The 18,155-nt window shown below is 31.5% G+C and overlaps 1 protein-coding gene across 5 annotated transcripts; it reads left to right on the forward strand.

Annotated features, from left to right (window-relative positions):
* The first annotated feature begins 7,649 nt into the window (after positions 1-7,649).
* On the forward strand, positions 7,650-13,859 carry LOC129298152 (uncharacterized protein At2g33490-like). 5 transcript variants are annotated; one of them, XM_054936559.1, is made up of 12 exons: positions 7,650-8,012; positions 9,499-9,571; positions 9,793-9,867; positions 9,977-10,038; positions 10,142-10,210; positions 10,844-10,872; positions 10,946-11,153; positions 11,294-11,485; positions 11,705-11,755; positions 12,426-13,284; positions 13,381-13,437; positions 13,550-13,859. In XM_054936559.1, the coding sequence occupies exons 1-12, from the start codon at positions 7,899-7,901 to the stop codon at positions 13,567-13,569; spliced, it is 1,809 nt and encodes a 602-aa protein (XP_054792534.1). In that variant the 5' UTR covers positions 7,650-7,898; the 3' UTR covers positions 13,570-13,859. The 5 variants fall into 5 exon arrangements, with proteins under 5 accessions (XP_054792534.1, XP_054792535.1, XP_054792532.1 ...); XM_054936560.1 differs by having other exon boundaries at positions 13,559-13,859; XM_054936557.1 differs by having other exon boundaries at positions 12,426-13,437.
* Positions 13,860-18,155: the final 4,296 nt, after the last annotated feature.

Raw genomic sequence — 18,155 nt, forward strand, 5'->3', positions numbered from 1 at the left:
TAACAGATACCCAACCTCATGAGTGTTAATTGAAACATCCACATTATTGAATGACAGTATTTTTAGTTGTTTATGAAATGAGGCAAAGGTGAATTTCAAGCCAAAGTAACTTCTCCAATGTTTTGAATGTCTTTGCAATTTTCTTCTTTAAAAGACAGTTTATTTATTAATTTTTAGATTAGTTCAAGATGATATTTTAAATATTAATATATATATATATAGAGTAACTAAAAGATACATAGTTTCTAATTTTTAATTTTGAAAGATATGTAAATAATGTAAATAACGTTTTCTATTTAAATGGCAATATTTTTTAATTAGAGGAAATGAGACAGAGTTGGATTTGATATTCTTCCTCAATTTTATTTTTTAGGGTTCCTTTTTAGTGATTGCCTTTAAATTGGATTGAGGATTATGTGATTAATTAAAAAAATTACCCTAGGTAATTTGTTTTGATTTTATTGTAATTATCTAAAACAATAATAATATCATCCTATATCAATCTAAAATATCATTTTACATAACTATAATTGATTAAGATTTACAAATCTTAATATTAAGATTAAAATCTAAATATATTAGGTAATCAATTACAATTTTTTTAAGATTTTGAATTTTTTTATTTCTATAATATGATTATGTGGTTTCAACATTAATAGTATACTATTTTTAAATTTAATTATTTTTTTGAAAAATCTTTAAATAGTATAATCTAATATGTTGGGTTGGTTTCGATTTAATTTTTATATAATATATTTACATTTCTAATTATCTTCAAAATATAATTATTATTCATGTCGGGTTTAAGATTAGTAAATATTTAAATTTAAAATTTAAATATTTAATCGAGATAAGTTAATGGTGCAAAACATTATCACAGTCATGTATCATTGGTAAAATGATTTTGCCTAATTAATCATATCTTCTAAAAGTATTTAAAATTTAGATAACACTGTAATTTGAGTAGGATATTTTTTTATGAGATAATTTGAGTAGAATATGTTAATAATCATTTTGGACAACATATTCAGTTATTTTAGATTTTCAACATAATGTACTTAATATTAAAAAGACTTTAGGTTTAAATTTTAAGTTAGAGCAGTTAATAAATAATGATTAGATAAAATTTTTAATTTTAATTTGAATTTTTTTGTATAAATATTATCCTAATTATGATTAAATGATATATTAGCTACTATTTTATTCAAGCCAAAATTGTTAGAACAGTGAGTTTTCATAAACTTGTGAGGAGAGAGATGTGTTTAATAATATTTTAATAGTCAATAAATAAAATATGTGGTAAATGTGTTATCCTAAATTAAATAGTCAATAAAAATAATAAAATAAAAATAATTATAAATAAAACATTTAAAATCAAGTATTCTTATATTAAATCTAATTCCATGCATTTCATTTTGAGAGTATGTTGAAAAAATGATATTTTTGAATCTACTGTGTTAAAACTAATTGCATAAATTCATATAAGAATTAAGAATTAGAGTAGTATTTAAAATTTCCTACTTACATGTATAGATCTACATAAAAGAAAATAACTTGTGACAATTTATAATATATGAAATATCAGAATAATAATAATTTATCTAACTAAATTCATAACCTCATGTGTTATCCATAAGCAAAGCTAATTTGAGGGAAAATCACTGCGTAGTTTTTTCCCTAATATTAAGTAAATGAATAGGGGTTAATTTTAGAGAGAATTATGTTGAAGCTCTGCATAAAAAAATTAATTATCATAAGATTCATTAACAACTGAACTAAAGTCATTGACAACACAATAGACTTAACTTAGTTATTAATGGACCTTCTGATAATTAATTTTATTGTCTAAGACTTAGATGTAATTTTTTCTTATTTTTATTACTTTCATGAATGGACGAGATTGAACATGGGGTTTATTTAACAGTTAAAAGTCAAAAAGAAAAATCATTTGAAAATTGACTATGTGGATTGATAAAATACAATATGGATTATATTATGTAGTAAAAAGATAAAAATATAAAAAAAGGGTGACAATCATCATCATCGTATAATAGCTAGACCTATAAGTAGGCTATTACACTCATGATAGTACAATAAGTTTGCAATTTTACCCGTACTTGCTATATATTTTTTTTTACATCTAGAGTTTGTCACCGAATCAATATAGAAAGAAGAGGTGTAACCACAAGTACATATATTTTGAGGTATCAAAACAAGAAATTAACAACAATGATTCTAATCATATAGTATATCAATTTAATATTATTATTTATATTATATGTTTAAATAGTGTTTTTTATATTAGCTGATCAAACAATACATTCATTAATTTAATGATAATTTTTGTTAATTAATAATTTTATTTAATTAGTAAATATTGTGATTTGAAATTCAAACATTGATTCGAGATAAGTTAACAGTGGAAAAAATGGCCTATTAAATATGTGAAAAATTCTTAAAGTTGTGTATCTTTGGAAAAAATGAATTTTCCAAAATTAATCAATCCTTTAGAAGTATTTGACAATTTTGAAATACTATAATTTGAATAAGATAAGTTAATAATATCAATCAATATACTCGACCATTTTGAATTGTCAACATAAGGTAATCAATAATAAAAAAGCTTTAGTTTTAAGTTCCAATTTTTAAATGCAATAACTTAAAGGAAAAGTGATAATAAAATCTCTTTAAATTATATAAATAATATTTTAATCCCTCAAAATGCCATAATTCTCTTGAAATTTTTAGAGATTTTTTTATCATTAAGGAATTAATGTAAATAACCACACTGCTCTTAATTTGAATATCAATTACTATTCACAAGTTGTGTTCGAAGATTCACAACTTTTTTTCTTAAAATTACAAGAACTCAACAACAATTTGCAAGTTTGAATTAAAGGCAATTTGATCATTTATGTTAATTTTTTAATGATAAAAAAGGCCCTTAGGACTTCAAGAAAATTATGGCATTTTGAGAGAGCAAAATGTCATTTACATAATTTAAGAGATTTTATGATAATTTTCCCCAACTTAAAATTTCAATATTTAGTTATTTGATATTATTGGTAGTATTAATTCAAAGTTTCCTCTCGCATAGATATTATACCAATTATAAATAAATGGTATGGGTCTATCTATTTCATTTCACACTTTCAACTTTAATTAACATCTATAGCATTAACGAGTTTATTTTGTCTATGCACCTTGGCCGGTGCTTGCACTATTTTGCATTTATCTATCCTTCTTTTTATAAGCCTTTAGTTATATTTGGGATGTAATGTTTCACATGTATAATTAGACGTTGATAATATGGGTGGTGGCACTTTTTTAAAGGTCAATAGCTCAAAAACATGTTCAAGACTAAACAGGTAGTGGTGATTTTTCCATAATATGATAATGTAGGTGATCATGCAATCAACAACTCAATTGAGGTGAAGAATTTGTGTCGTTTGGCATTTGCTTTGGATGGTAGTGATGATAAACTTATATCAAACATGGTGAAACAAGTGACGATGAAAAAATAAACATGCATGATGCGTAGTTTGTTTATGTTGTGTTTTAATTAAATGTCTTCTTAAATTCATTTATCAGTGTTCTTCATGCTATGTTTTCTTGACTATTTTCAAGTGTGTGACCAAAAGACATGATAGGATTACAGCTGCATTTTATATTTATTTGCGTGATCTAACTATTAGGAGAATCCATGGTGATAAACATATATCCTGAATTTTCTTAACAATGTCTATAATTCTTATATTTTAAAGATAAGGCTATCTTAGCCCTAACATTTGTTGTGGGTGAAGACATAAATAAGTATATGTTGTCTCTTCTTCTTGAAGAGAAAGTTGTATACTTGAGTTCTTATAATACTGTGAAAGATGATTGGGATATGGATTTACCTAATGACTTATATTCTATAGACTTTCTAAATTTAATTATAATGACAAACCTTCCAAATCATGAAACAAGGCTGAAAGTTGTTGCCTCAATTATTTTAATGCAGAATAGTAATAAGTTTATGGGGTTATACAAATGTACATGTCTCATAGTTTTATGAATTGGAAAACATGTTATTGAGACTCAATAATGTCTAGGTCAACTGTAAGGACAGAAGTATGTATACCGCTATGTGTCTATTTGATTCCATGTTACTATTTACTATAAGGAAGCTATTTCCCATTATGTTGGCCTTTTTAACAATCATTAATAAAAGCCAGGATTAGAGCCCGTTCCACGTCAATTTGTACCCACCTTGTCCTACTTTCATTCATGATCAGTTATATTTTGCTATTTCTTGTATTTAAAGTAAGGAAGGTTTAAAAATATTAGTTCTTGATAAAGGTGATTGATCCATAGATAGAACTTCTAATGTTGTTTATAGGAAAGTTTTCGATAATTTGATAGTTAACCTGCTTCTTATCGTATTCATTCGCACCATATACATTTATTTTTACTATTCATTTTTTTAACCCTAATATGCATATTTAATATTAAAGACAGTAGTTATATAGCCTAGGTATTTATAGGATGATATAAAAAGGTGTCTATTATAAGTTTTTTTTTTTCCAAAAAAAGAGACCTGTGCATCGCATGGCATTTTACTAGTTCTAACAGAAAAGAAGACCTTTGTATCTTGACATTCTAGGGGGGAGAAGGAAAGTGGAAACTACCAAGTCACGGATCTACTTATGTATGGGTCAATGATGAAGATTTGGTTTCTCTTCGCTGTGTTTTCCCTCCACTGCTTATACATTGCAAATTTAAATCTTTCAAATTAAATGTTAGTGATACAAATTAATCTGTATTTTTAAAAACTATCAAATTTAAATAATAGAATTCAATTTAACGATCCACTGTGTTTCCTCCATCGCAAGCCAACTCCCAATGACGAATGTTTTTAGCAAAGACATGGAGGATCATAAGGAAAGTCCACACCATGTAATGATGTCCTGAATTTCGCTTAAATTTCACCCAAAAAAGAAAAGAAAAGAATGAAAGGAAGAAAGCAAATCTTGGGTCGGGGGCAAACGTGGGTCTTGGGCTTTTTCCCCCGTCACTCACCTTTGGAAGTGGGGGAAGACTATAAGTCTGATTCTGTTCCTTTTCAACGAGCACTCGTCGTCATTGATCCTTCGATATCAAGCAACACGTATTTTTGACTGGAGATAAAAAAAATTTCAAGGCTCAGATTCAGAAAACCTCTTCCTTCAGGATTCATGGTTTACCCATCTTTAATCTTCCAGCTTGTTAAGCATATATTTTCTCCAATTTTATTTATTAGGTACTTTTTAAAAGTAATTTTTAATTCAAAATATAAGACACATTATAATTATTAAACAATTTTTTTAATTTTATCCTTATTGATTAACATAAAAATATTTAATACAATTGTATTATTATTTAAAATTAATAGTATAAAAATAAAATTATATATAACTTTTTATGATATCAAGAAAAAAAATTATCTCCTTTTAAGACATGTAAAATGATTGAAAATGTTTTATAATAAGAATTGGAGGGAATATATATTTAAAATTAAAAAGGTTAAATCAGAACAAACAAAACCATGAAATCAAATTAAATAACGTTTTATGGGGTTGCAAAATTTTATAGGAGGGCTAGGGAAGTGGTGATGTAAAGCAAAAGCGTGTTATGTGCGATGTCGCCTCGCGTGTAGTGCTTTCCAAAAATACTGTGGTTGGTTTCCAAAAGCAAGTTGCGTTTGCGTCTATCCCTTCTAATCTGCCATACGACTGTACTCCTTGCCTACTTTTCAGTTACGATGACTCAGCTTTCCTAATTTTTCACATTCCCCAAAATAGCCTCCTCCACGATATGGAAGGGGGAAGTGAGGGCGAAGGGACTCAAGGGAGGCAGCCAACAGGAAGGTCCAAAGTTTGGTTTGACCGCGGAAGATGGAACCGTCACGAGGAGTGATGTGGACGTGGGAGACCCTGGGGCCCAATTTAATCCTCCACGTCAGCAGACCCATTTTCGTACGAACCACTTCCTCAGTCAACATACTGGCCGCATCGCTTGACGCCACCAGCTTCCCAGTCCCTTCCTAACCTAATTCCTAACCATCTTGTCCCGTACGTAGCGCATCCTCTTCTCCCAAACACGCTCGTCACTCTCATCGGTGTAGGGAAAATATGCTTGGCCTGTTTTGAATTCCTTTAAATGGATGGCCGGTGGGTTTGCATGTTGAATGAGTCAACACTTAATCGGATCTGAGGGGACCAGTTTTACTGGACTAAAAAATAATCGAGCTGAATTGAAGGCTCGCCCGTTTGTATGTTTTTTATATAAAAAAATATTAAAATTTAATAAGTGATAAGGAAAATAATTCAAATGTGAAAAGAGAGTGAGAGCAGTTAAAAATTAAAAAAAAAGAAAATAAAAGGAAAATAACAATAAATTCATTAATAATAAAAAAATTTTTAAAAACTTTTGGTGAATTATGGCATTTTAAGGGATTAAATTGCCATATATATTTTAAAAAAATTTTATTATCAATTTTTTAAAATAAAACCCTAGACTAAACAAAAAAGCAAACCTTGATATTTTTTATTACTCGAAAGTCTACTATGAAGTACAATCATATATTGTCGATCTTAAGTATGACAGTCATAAAAATATATCACCACAATGGTGCTTCAAACCTTCTAGTATTATTGCTTTATTAATATTTAGAGAAGACCGGTTTAGTTTATTAAATTTTGTTTGGTCTGAATCTGGGAATTTGATCTATGATCCGATATTTAATGAATTCATATTTAATTTTGTTGGTTTGCTTTATTTTATTTTCACACACACAGACACACATATTTAAAAAAAAAATTCAAAAGAATTTAAAAGGCTTGAAACCCTCAAGATCAACCTGAATGATTGAGTCCATGAGCTCTAGGGCCATGTTCTACAAATCAAGATCTGAGAGTGGAAACAAGCCTTTTTATGGCTGACCCAGCTCCCCCATCCTCGCTGGCGTTCACTTGTTCAGTATTACAAAGTATTTTAAATTAAATGTAACTTTAATGTTATTAAATTAATTATTTTTAAAAGTACATATTCTTATTATTTTTATTTCTATTTGATAGAGTGCCTCGAGTAAGAGATTTTATTAAGTATATCTCTTAATTAAGGATTTTTTTTTAAATTTCATTAATTATATTTTGAAAAATTTAAAATGCCTTGAATTTGTTAATATAACACTTTAAAAATATTTTATAATACAGAACAGAGTTGCTATTTCATTGAAATGCAAGCGTAGAACAGATTAATTTTTCTTAGTTATATTGTCCTCCGCAGCAACGAAAAGAATAGTAATTTACAAATTCTTAAAAGATGGTATATTTTCTCAATATTTAAATTCTTTTTTTTTTGGTCAAATATATTTAAATTCTATTGAAATGTAGTGTGTAAGTTCATGTGACCGCAGAGCGTCCTGCATTGGCCGAAAGAACAACAGGCATCCATCTTCATCTACGTGTCACTCTTTGAGTCGTTCGATGGAGACTGGAGTGAGAAGTCACGAAATTGCCCAGTGGACACACGTGGCGGCCCGCGAGCGTGTGGGCCGAGAGCAATTGGGGCATGACGTCGGGGTGATGCGGCCTTTCCCTTTCCTCCCGGATGCATAATTTGGTCATTCTTCCCGTTTCCGCAATTTTCATCCCTCACTCTCGTCTTTTTCTTCACTCCTCTGTTTCGTGTCGTTTTGACCTAATTGAGCAAGCTTCTTTAATGACGTTGGGACTATGGAATTGAATTCTGAACTTTGTTTGGGGATTTGGAGTTGAGATTCTCTCCAAATTGCCAGAGGAACGGAGGGGCCTCGGTTCTCTTCTTTCCCGCTCTGCTCTGTCGTGGTTGGGCCATTGCCTTAGGGTTTCCTGGAAATGAAATCCTCGCTCAGTAAATTGAGGAGAATTGCACTTCACAAGACCGCTGAGAAGGAGAAGACGGACGTTCAGCCCTCGTTGAAGTTCGATGAGCTTGCTCAGGCTGATAAGGTACTCGTGCGACTTTGTTTCCTCTCGTCTTTGAGTTACTCCGCGTGTTATCTTACGCGATGGCTCTTTGCAACTCGATCACTTGTTGGCTAATGTGACTTGACAAATGGAATTAGATAATGCACTTGTCGGAAAGGGCCTTATCGTCTTTGCATATGAGGGTTTCCATTTTAAGTTTAAAGGTTACAATTATAATTCTGCGGAAATGATTCAGGAGATAGTTGATCTCTCCAGTTGAGTTTTGAAACCTGAGTGGACCATCCTTTAGTTGCAATTATTGGCGAGGGTTTTCTAGTGTAGCCGGTGAATTGCATCTGAAAGGAAGATATCCTTAGCTTGTTACGTTATTTCCTAAATGTTACTTTTGTCATCCTTTTGATAGGGTTAATACATATTTTGCTAGGGGTGAGCAAAACCGAACCGAAACCGAAAATCGAACCGAACCGAATCGAATTTTGTCTATTTGATTCGGTCTATTTGATTTTTCGGTTCGATTCGGTTTTTTTATTTTAAATATTTCGGTTGATCGGTTCGATTCGGTTAGTAAAATTTAAAATCGAATAGACCGAACCGACCGAATTACATATAATTTATTAATTTATAAATTATATTTAATTTATAAATTATTTTATTTTTATTTTTATTTTTTATTTTAATAAAGAATAAAAAATAATAACATCACTTGAAACCCCAATTCAATCAGTCACTCTCATCAGTAGGTATTGTGACTGGATTATGAGGCTATTATTTGATCATCGATGTTTATTTATGGTTGTTTATTTGATTATCCATGCCTTTATAATATTTGGACTTTATGTCATATAGGTATAATTATAATGGGCTCATATTAAAAAAACGAATAGAAAAAAAGGCCCAATTTTGTAGTGTTGCTTGTTTTAATATTTAAAAAATAAGTCCAAACCGAAAAACCGAATTAACCGACCGAACCGAATTATCAAATTTCGGTTCGGTCCTTGTTCGGTTCGATTGGCTTATTCGGTTCGATTCGGTTTTCATTTTCAGTGTTATTCGATCGATCGGTTCTGCATATTTTGAGACCGAACCGAACCGAACCGACCGATGCTCACCCCTATATTTTGCTGCAAACAGTAAAATGTGTGATGTTTATGATGATAGCTCGCCTTTTCAGACAAATCACCGTTAAAGGTCATCTATGGTGGGGGAAGTCATAGATATATTGATAATATCTACTTCATAATATGTACTCTTAAATATGTGAAAAGTTTGGTATAAGGATAATCATGGCTAATGTGTTCCACATTCAGCAATTCTTTCGCTTTAGTTGCCCCTTTATATCCTTGTGCCTATTGCCCAATTAACATTCTATTGATTACTTTGTGTATATGGAAATTTAATAGTTTTTCTTGCTTGTATCCAGTGATATTTACAATTCCATTTCTTTTCTTTTCTCCTCTATGGCCCTTTGATTCCCAAGGCATTATAGGTTTTCTTTTTCATTTGGCAGGATATGCAAGAGATGAGAAATTGCTATGATAGCTTGCTATCAGCTGCCGCTGCCACTGCAAACAGTGCTTTTGGTAGGTAAAGATTTGTTCATCTTTGAAATTCAGTTGATTGGTCATCCTGCTTTTCTTTGCTTATTTATAATTTCTTCTAGAGTTTAGTGAAGGGATACACATTTAATCGTTTGGAAAAAATGCACCAGTTTATGGAGTTTCCTTTTCCAATGATTTTGAGAATACAATGTTAATTTTTGAGGGATCCAATTTTGTAACTTTGACGTGGTATATGTTTCCAGAGTTTTCTGAGTCACTACAGGAAATGGGCACTTTTCTAGTGGAGAAGACTGCACTAAATGATGATGAAGAAAGTGGTGAGTGGGTCATTGCTCTCCTGTTCAAGCAACTGAGTCATTATGATAATTGTTATAATTCATGCATAGTATGTGCTATAGTTGGTTAGTATCTGTGCAATGTATCCAGGTAAACTTTTGGGTAAGCTTGGTGGAGTGCAGCTTGAACTTAAAGAACTTCTTGATAGCTATGTAAGTCCTTGATCCGGATGAAAGTTTTTGAATTATTTGCTCCCATTTTACCATAATGCTTTTACATATGATCTGTGCTGACTCTAGGCTTCTTGTGCCTCAGCGTTATCACATATTTCAGACAATAACAAACCCAGCAGAGATTCTTCTCTCTGAATTGCGAACTGTTGAGGTTTGTTTATTTACTTTTCTTTTTATCATTTGTTTGACTCCTAGATAGTTAGGTTATGGATGCAATATGTACATTTATTTGGCCTTTCATTATTTTTCCCCCGTGAAGCTCTGTCATTACTCTATTACTTGAGTTATTACTGACTGCTATTAAAATTAGTTAATACTAGGGAAGAGTAATTACTGTCGGGACAGAACAGACTGTATCAGGACCCCTTGTCCTTTATTAACATGCATAGGTTACTTAAGTACGGGGGTAGCCTGAGGTTTTGGGATTCTCTGGTTGGTTGGTTGGTTTGGTGAATGCCTACATTTTGGGGGCCTACTCACCCTACATATTTTATGGGAGAGAGTTTATATATGGCTTGCTTTGGGTGCCATGCACGTTGGTAAAGGAGGTCTATCTGTTGTGGCCTTTCAACCCTTTTGTTTTATAACTTTAGAGTTTTTCTGGTTGATTCTCATTGGAGGGCATCTTACGCACCAACATTTGTATTTTTCGTTTATCTCTGATAAAATTTCCTTAATGAAAAAGGAAATTAAAACCATATGGTTAATAACATGTTGGTTTATAATTATGGCGTATAAAATGTTAATGTTGCTACTTCTCAATTATCCATTATTCCTGATGCAGGATATGAAGAGGCAATGTGATGAAAAAAGGTCTGTACATTTCTATGGGTTGTTTTGCTTCTTGTTAAGTGATTGCTTCCTGATTCTGATTCATTGTCTTCAGAGAAGTTTATGAATACATGATTGCCCAACAGAAAGAAAAGGGGAAGTCAAAAGGTGCAAAAAGTGAAAGTATCACTCCACAGCAGTTGCAAGCAGCTCAGGATGAATATGAAGAGGAAGCAACACTATATGCTTTTCGGTTAAAATCTCTGAAGCAGGGGCAGTCCCGAAGTCTCCTAACTCAAGCTGCCCGCCACTATGCAGCTCAGGTTTTCTTTAAGGCTTCAAGTTTTACATCTCCACCTTTTTTTGGAACTTCGGCTCTATCTTTAATTCTCTACCTTTTTTATTTTGCCAAATGCAGATACTAATGTATCTTCCCCCCCTTATTATTCTGCTTTAAATATAGTTGAGCTTCTTTCGCAAGGGACTCCAATCACTTGAGGCTGCTGAGCCCCATGTTAGGATGATTACCAAACAACAACATATTGATTACCAACTCAGTGGATTTGAGGGTGATGGTGAGAATGGCTGTGAGGCAACTGAAGTGGGTGAATATAAGCAGGGACCTGATGTTGCAACATCACGGAACTCTACAGAGGTTCGGGTTTAATGCAATTCAAACTTGTTTGAAGTTCCTTATGTTATGTCTTATTAAGTGCTCGTATATTTTTATATTGGCAGAAAATTGTTTGTATTTTCTATTGCATCTACCTATACTCTGTTTCTGAAGCGCATCCAAAGTGATATCATGTTAATGTAGAACTTTGAATAATTAGTTCTTATTATGATGATATAATAGTTGATAGTTTTTTATCAGGTGGAGGAATCAGGATCATATGTTCAAGCTACAACGACAGAAACTTCAGAGGTGCTATCTCTTGCTCCTTTTATTTAATCGAGTTTAAAACTGTAATTTAAACCTTAAATTAATGCTCACAATAATATAATTCTCAATCTGCTCTAGAACATAACATCTATAAAACAAATTTAGAGCATGTTTGTTTGTTTAAGCTTAAGGAGGGAAAGTGATTTTCAAATTATTTAAAAGAGTTATGGTTATTTAGCTCAACTCAAAAAAATTTTATATGAATAAAGGACATAAAAATGGACTTTTTAATAAATTGATTGTTTTAGAAAGTTAATCCAAGTAGCTTATCAAAATAAACCCAGAACAGATTTTTTTAAAAAGGTGATTTTATTTGTAATGAATGTCATCGTTGAAAACAGCCATGCTTAGCATAATTGAAACCCCTTTTCTTTTTGCACAAATAATAATAATAATAATAATAATAATAAGGGTTTAAACAAACGGGCCCTTAATTATGAAATATTGAAATACTGTATTTGAATTTCCTTATCTCCCTGATGAGCGCCTAAGGGAAGCATAAGAAACCTTAGGGATGTTGGCCTGGCATGGGGACGTTGCCTATTTCAAGTCTTATTGCAGCCTTGTTGGTCTGTTAGATCATTAAGTACAAAAGATTCTGTAGTTTCACTTGGGTCATTATGTGTTAATTTTCAATTTTTTCTTCTGGTAGGTCAGTGTAGACAAAGGGGATCTTAAAGTCTCTACTAGAGAGCATAGATTCAGCAGCTATTCAGCTCCAATATTAGCGGAAAAGAAATTTGACCCTGCTGACAAAGTAAGACAACTGGTAACACCATCTACAGCGAAGTCTAATGCTTATGTACTTCCCACGCCTGTTGACATAAAAGAAACAAATATTACAAAATTAAGTCACTCAGGCCCCCGCCCAAGTTCAAGTGGCCGTTCACATAATTTGAGGCATTCTTCTCCATTAGATGAAAAAAATGAGAAAGATTGTGGTGATGGTAAATCTTCTGAACGAACTACCCGTGGGGCGCCGTCTGTTCTTAAAGAAAGCAACAGTGATGCCACTTCCTCCCAGCTACCGCGTCCTTCGTCAGAGGGACTGACACCTCCACAAGTTGATGTTTTTAATGCTTTTGATACTAAGAAAGTCAAAAGACAAGCTTTGTCTGGTCCATTGACTAGTAAACCTGTGTCAGTAAAACCTCTTTTATCTGGCAATTCAACTGGACTTACTGAAACACTGCCACTAGTTTCTGGAATACCTTCACGTTTTTCAATGCCGCAGCCTTTATCTCCTAAAGCATCTTCTAGTGTTTTGCCTTCGTTTGTTTCTTCATCGAGGATGAGTGAGCTTCATGAGCTTCCTAGACCTCCTAACAATCAACTCGCCAAACCTGCGAAATCTTCGCAAGTAGCTCACTCTGCTCCATTGGTATCCCGAAATCAGGAGGGTTCTGCGATTAATAAAATTCCCGCAGCAGCATCCACTGCGGCATCCCCACTTCCAACCCCACCTTTAATTGTTTCTCGGAGTTTTTCTATACCCCCTAGCAGTCAGAGAGGTATGTCATTACACGTTGCTAAGATTTTAGATACTTCCCAAGTTCCTGACAAGGCTGAAATTCTGTCCCCTCCATTAACTCCTATAACCCTCTCAGATAGCGAAAGAGTATCAAGCTTATCTGAGCTGGCTGCTCGCTCCAATGAAATCCAAGGTATGTTATTGTAATTTCTGCTGTTGGTACTTTTGCTATTGGCATGGATTTGATTATTCTGTGTCATGTTTACCTTGTTCAATGATTCTGTTCTGAGTTTGAGGATTTTCAGTGGATGCAGGTGGCAGCTAAACCCTTGCTTCTGTAGAGGCAGTGCTATTCTGGGGAACGAATGTTAGTATGAGGTTTTGATTTCATGCGAGTGGGAGATTACTTTCTTGTACTTCCGAGTTGACTCTGTAGAGTTTTAGGGTCTTACTCAGCAGAACGTTGTTTAGGGTCCTGTCCCATAATTTTCAGGCAAGTCTTTGTAAATACGGTGTTTATGTATAGTTCCCCGTCACAAATTGTGCTGACTCCATTGGAACTAGTAATTATGAAAATTAAAATTAAACTCCACATAATCGTGCCATTTTGTGTCACATTGATCTTTTTGCAAGAATTTTAATATGTTATTCACTCAATACTGTAATTAGTATAATCCAGCTGAATATAAGTTGGCAGCTGTTGGATGCTGTATTTATGAATTGGAATGCTCATGGCATTTTCTTTTTTATGAAATGCATAGCATCACAGAGCACTTCATTTACCAAAATAGCTTGATTTGATGCCATGTGACCTCTCCTTTGATTTCAATTTTTGTGTGGAAGAAATATGGTGAATTTTTTTCAGATGATGGTCCTGAAGTTGTCCAATAAAATTACTGTGACGTTTGAAAATTTGCTTTAGAGATGTAATTTTATAATACCAAAATGTAAGATTGGTTTGTCCTATTGTTTAAGGTGGTGTTTAAATTGATGGATTTAAATTTTATATTTAAAATTTTGAATTTTAAATCTCACATTTAAAATCTTTGTATTTAAAATTTTTTAATTCAATAATTTAAAAATTTTTAAATGAAGAAGAGAAGTGAAATGAGATTTAAAATGGAAATAATAAATGTATTTTTATTTCTTAATTGATAATAAATGAGAAAAGACATAAGGGTCAATAGTAGAAATAAAAAAAATAGATGTTTGAAATAATTAGAATTTAAAAACACCAAGATATTAAGGAAATTTAAAGTTATAAAAAAATTATAATTTAAAATAAATTTAAATTTATAAATTTTGGTTCTGATTCACCCAAACATACAACAAAAACATTATTTTATTGGGCCGGCAATGTGATGTGTGCGTAGTATGCATGTATGTGCGCGCGTATATTTATGTGTAGGTTGTTTTTCTCATCATACGCGCCCTATAATGTATGTGGATTTAAGTGCAGAATAGAAGTCACATTTTGCTTCGGTCATTTTAAGTGCTTGCTTCTTTCTAGGTTTAGCACAGGTAAGTCCCTCAACAGTAGAGATTATTTTTTGGTTATTAAGAGAAAAAGATAACTACTCCTCTTAATGAAATTGAAATTGCTGCACACACAAAGAGTGGACTTCATCTTTCATCCTAATTTAACCAGAAACATGTTGGAATCTAATCATGTAAGATGTAACTAAAATTGGAATAAAGTAGTTTGAACCGAATTACAAAGAGAGAATTGGGCCAAGAAAATTTACAGACCGACAAGGAGTGTGGCCCAATCAAGGAATTAGTTAACATTAATAAAGTGCCTTTCATGTCATGGCCACGACCACGAGGATGGTTCCAAGGTCAAACCTGAGATGTGGAAAAAGATTTTGTTAGACTCTCTTAAGTTCTTTAGAGAAGAACACGAGGCTAAGGCAGAGGCGGGCATCTGCTTTTTCCCGCAAATCGGCCTTTTTCCGGTACACGTCAGCGGAAGACTAATCAGGAATTCACTGCATTTCTAGGATTCCGGGTCAAGTGTTGGCATTTGGGTTCTCTCATGTTTCTTTTAAATCCTAAAGTAAATTTATTGGGGTCTTCTTGTCCTACACTTTTGGTTTTTCTTTTCTTTTCTTTTCTTTTCTTTTTTCTCCTGCCTTTTTATTTATCGTAAATCAAACAAAGAAAACCCGCAGACTTGCGCGGCACTACAGAGTTATCTTTTGCTACATCTCAGATATCGATAATCCTAAGATACCATAGTTTTTAGAGTAACTAATCAAAGCTCCATTTGTCCACTATTTTTTTTTTTGGTCAAAGCATTTGTCTACTATTGAATCCTCAAATAATTTTTTAGTTCACGCTGATTTAACCACAATTTCCAACATAAATATCTTTTCTTAAATTAAGTTTCATTTACTTTGACAATTATCCCAAAAATTTCTCTCCTCATCTAATAGGTAAATAACAAATTCAAGTGTGTGTAGACTTGAATGAAAATGTTGAAAACCTCACACCAAAAAAGTTTGATTATACTCTTTTCATCTCAAATTATAAAATAATTCAAAACAAGATTATACATTTAAGAAAACAATACTTTACAAATTTACTTTTTTAAAATAAAATTATAAACTTTTAAAAATGTTCATATACACTTAATCATTATGCTATTATTTTAATTCTCTCTTTACTTGAAAGGTAATATTGAAAAAATATCATTATTAAAAACTTATATTCAAATTTTCTTATAATTTGGGACCAAAGGAATACGCACACAAACTTATTATAATGAAAAGATTCATAATTTTAAACCACGAGATCTTGAGTTATAATGCATCATTATTCTCTTGCTTATCACTCATTTGTAGTCTCCTGTCTCCTGTTTCCATCCTTGACAGCAATATAATATTACAGGCTTCCATGAATATCAAACTAACGTGATGTTTACAAATTCATTAACTAGCTATTTTAATTTTTCTTTCATACTCTGTATTTATTGAGGGCGAAATAGGAAAGATATTTTTTGAAGACACAAATTGCCATATCTTAATGTGTGCAGAGTGCGCTTAACATCATTATATTCCTTGCTTATATTAAACAATGGAGGGAGTATCTGTGTTAAAAAAAAACAAAAAAAAAAACACTATAGTAGTTTGTTCACAATAATACATTTTGAATAATTTTTCTCGTAATGGTTTAGAACTTTTAATCTACTATTTGTTAATAAAATAAATTATTTATATTTAGTATATATTTGTTTAAATATTTATTTTTATCTGTAGAATAGAGTCAATAATACATGTTAAAGCTTAAAGTTTATACTCAATTAGGTTTAGCATCACGTTAAAAATAAAAATAAATTATAATAGGATATTTCTGAGTAAATCAAAATTTATAAGGGAATCATTTCCTAATTTTACAAAATATATTAAATTTCACAAACTAGAATAATATTTGTGATACAACAAATAGTAAATATAATTTAACTAGAATTTTTGCCTATGTTGAGTGTTTTTCATTATCACTGCATGATATAAATTTTATATTTTTTTATTAAAAAATATAAGATATTTTTAAGCGAAACTCACTCTAATAAAATAGTTACTTATTTTTAATTTTATCTTTTTATATTTACCTCTATTTAATAAAGTGTTTCATCTTAAAAAATATAAAATAATCTATTCAATATGAGCACTTTTAAAAAAGATAATAACTATACTTTAAAAGACTCAAAAGCCTTATATTTTGAATGAAGGGAGTAGTAAATAATAATAATAATAATAATAATAATAATATGAACACTTTGTAAATCATAAGCAGCGTCATTTATTTATCGAGGCGCCTCAATTAATATTTAATTATGACGATGCACGAAGTTCAAGGATTCACATGAAGATCCATTCAACAATCCAATTATTTTGTATTCCGATCATCCTCGGCCTAAGAAAGGAACAACATTTTCTAATTTTCTTTTATATTCCTTTTAAACTTCAATTCTTATTGTAGTATGCTTTCTAAACAGATTCTTTAGTCATTAGTATAAAAATTTAATTCAAATTTAAAATTTTTTATTTAAATAAGGATAAAATTAAAAGAAAATACCACCTTTCCTTTATTCTGGTAAAGTAGTTAAAAGTATCCTTTTGATTCTATTTATAAGACACTACCAACAAGTTTTATTAAAATAAAAAAAATTTAAAACTCATTAATTCTATTTAAAAATTTAATTATTTTTTAACTTTGTTCATATTAAATATGTATATTTTCTCCAAAATTTAATGAAAATTAAATGGAAAAAACTTGGATGAAAATTTAATGAGGTAGCTTATAAATAGGATTCAAATCTTTTTTTAATATACTATAAACAGGATCAAAGAAAGTAGGTAGAAGGGAGTAGCATATAAAAAATCAAGTTGAACTTGGAATTCAGAGAAGGTTGCATTCGTGAGTTTATGACTATGAATGGTCTCAATGTCATTGTTTTTAGTTTCTTCTAAAGATGGAAGACGGTATAAAGCAGAAGGATCCTTGTTTGTGACTCGGGGTTTAATCTGTCACTCCCCACGTTCTCTGCAAAAGTTATTATAGGCTGTACTCTTTACATCAGAATCTTAACCATTTGGCATTTGGCTTTCAGTGTTAGGCTCAACGTAATCAGCACTAATTGGACCCAAAATTCAGTGAATAATGAATTGGAAGAAGAGCAATAAACGCGCGCGCGCGCGCACAGAGTTCTGGTGTGTGCTCAGGATGTGTTGCTCCTTGCGTGAAGAGAGATTTGGAGTGTGTTTCAAGAAAAGAGAGAAAGGGAAAAAGAGCGAGTATTAAATTGGGAATTAAAGGATGATTGAAGTGTACCCACATTGTTATTTGTTAATGATGCCATCCTAAATACTCCTTCGCGTCTCTATTGAGTGACATTTTAATTTTTACAGG

Source organism: Prosopis cineraria, unplaced genomic scaffold (assembly GCF_029017545.1).
Source record: "Prosopis cineraria cultivar Desert tree isolate PC_DT_omini unplaced genomic scaffold, ASM2901754v1 PC727, whole genome shotgun sequence".
Classification (NCBI taxonomy): domain Eukaryota; kingdom Viridiplantae; phylum Streptophyta; class Magnoliopsida; order Fabales; family Fabaceae; genus Prosopis; species Prosopis cineraria.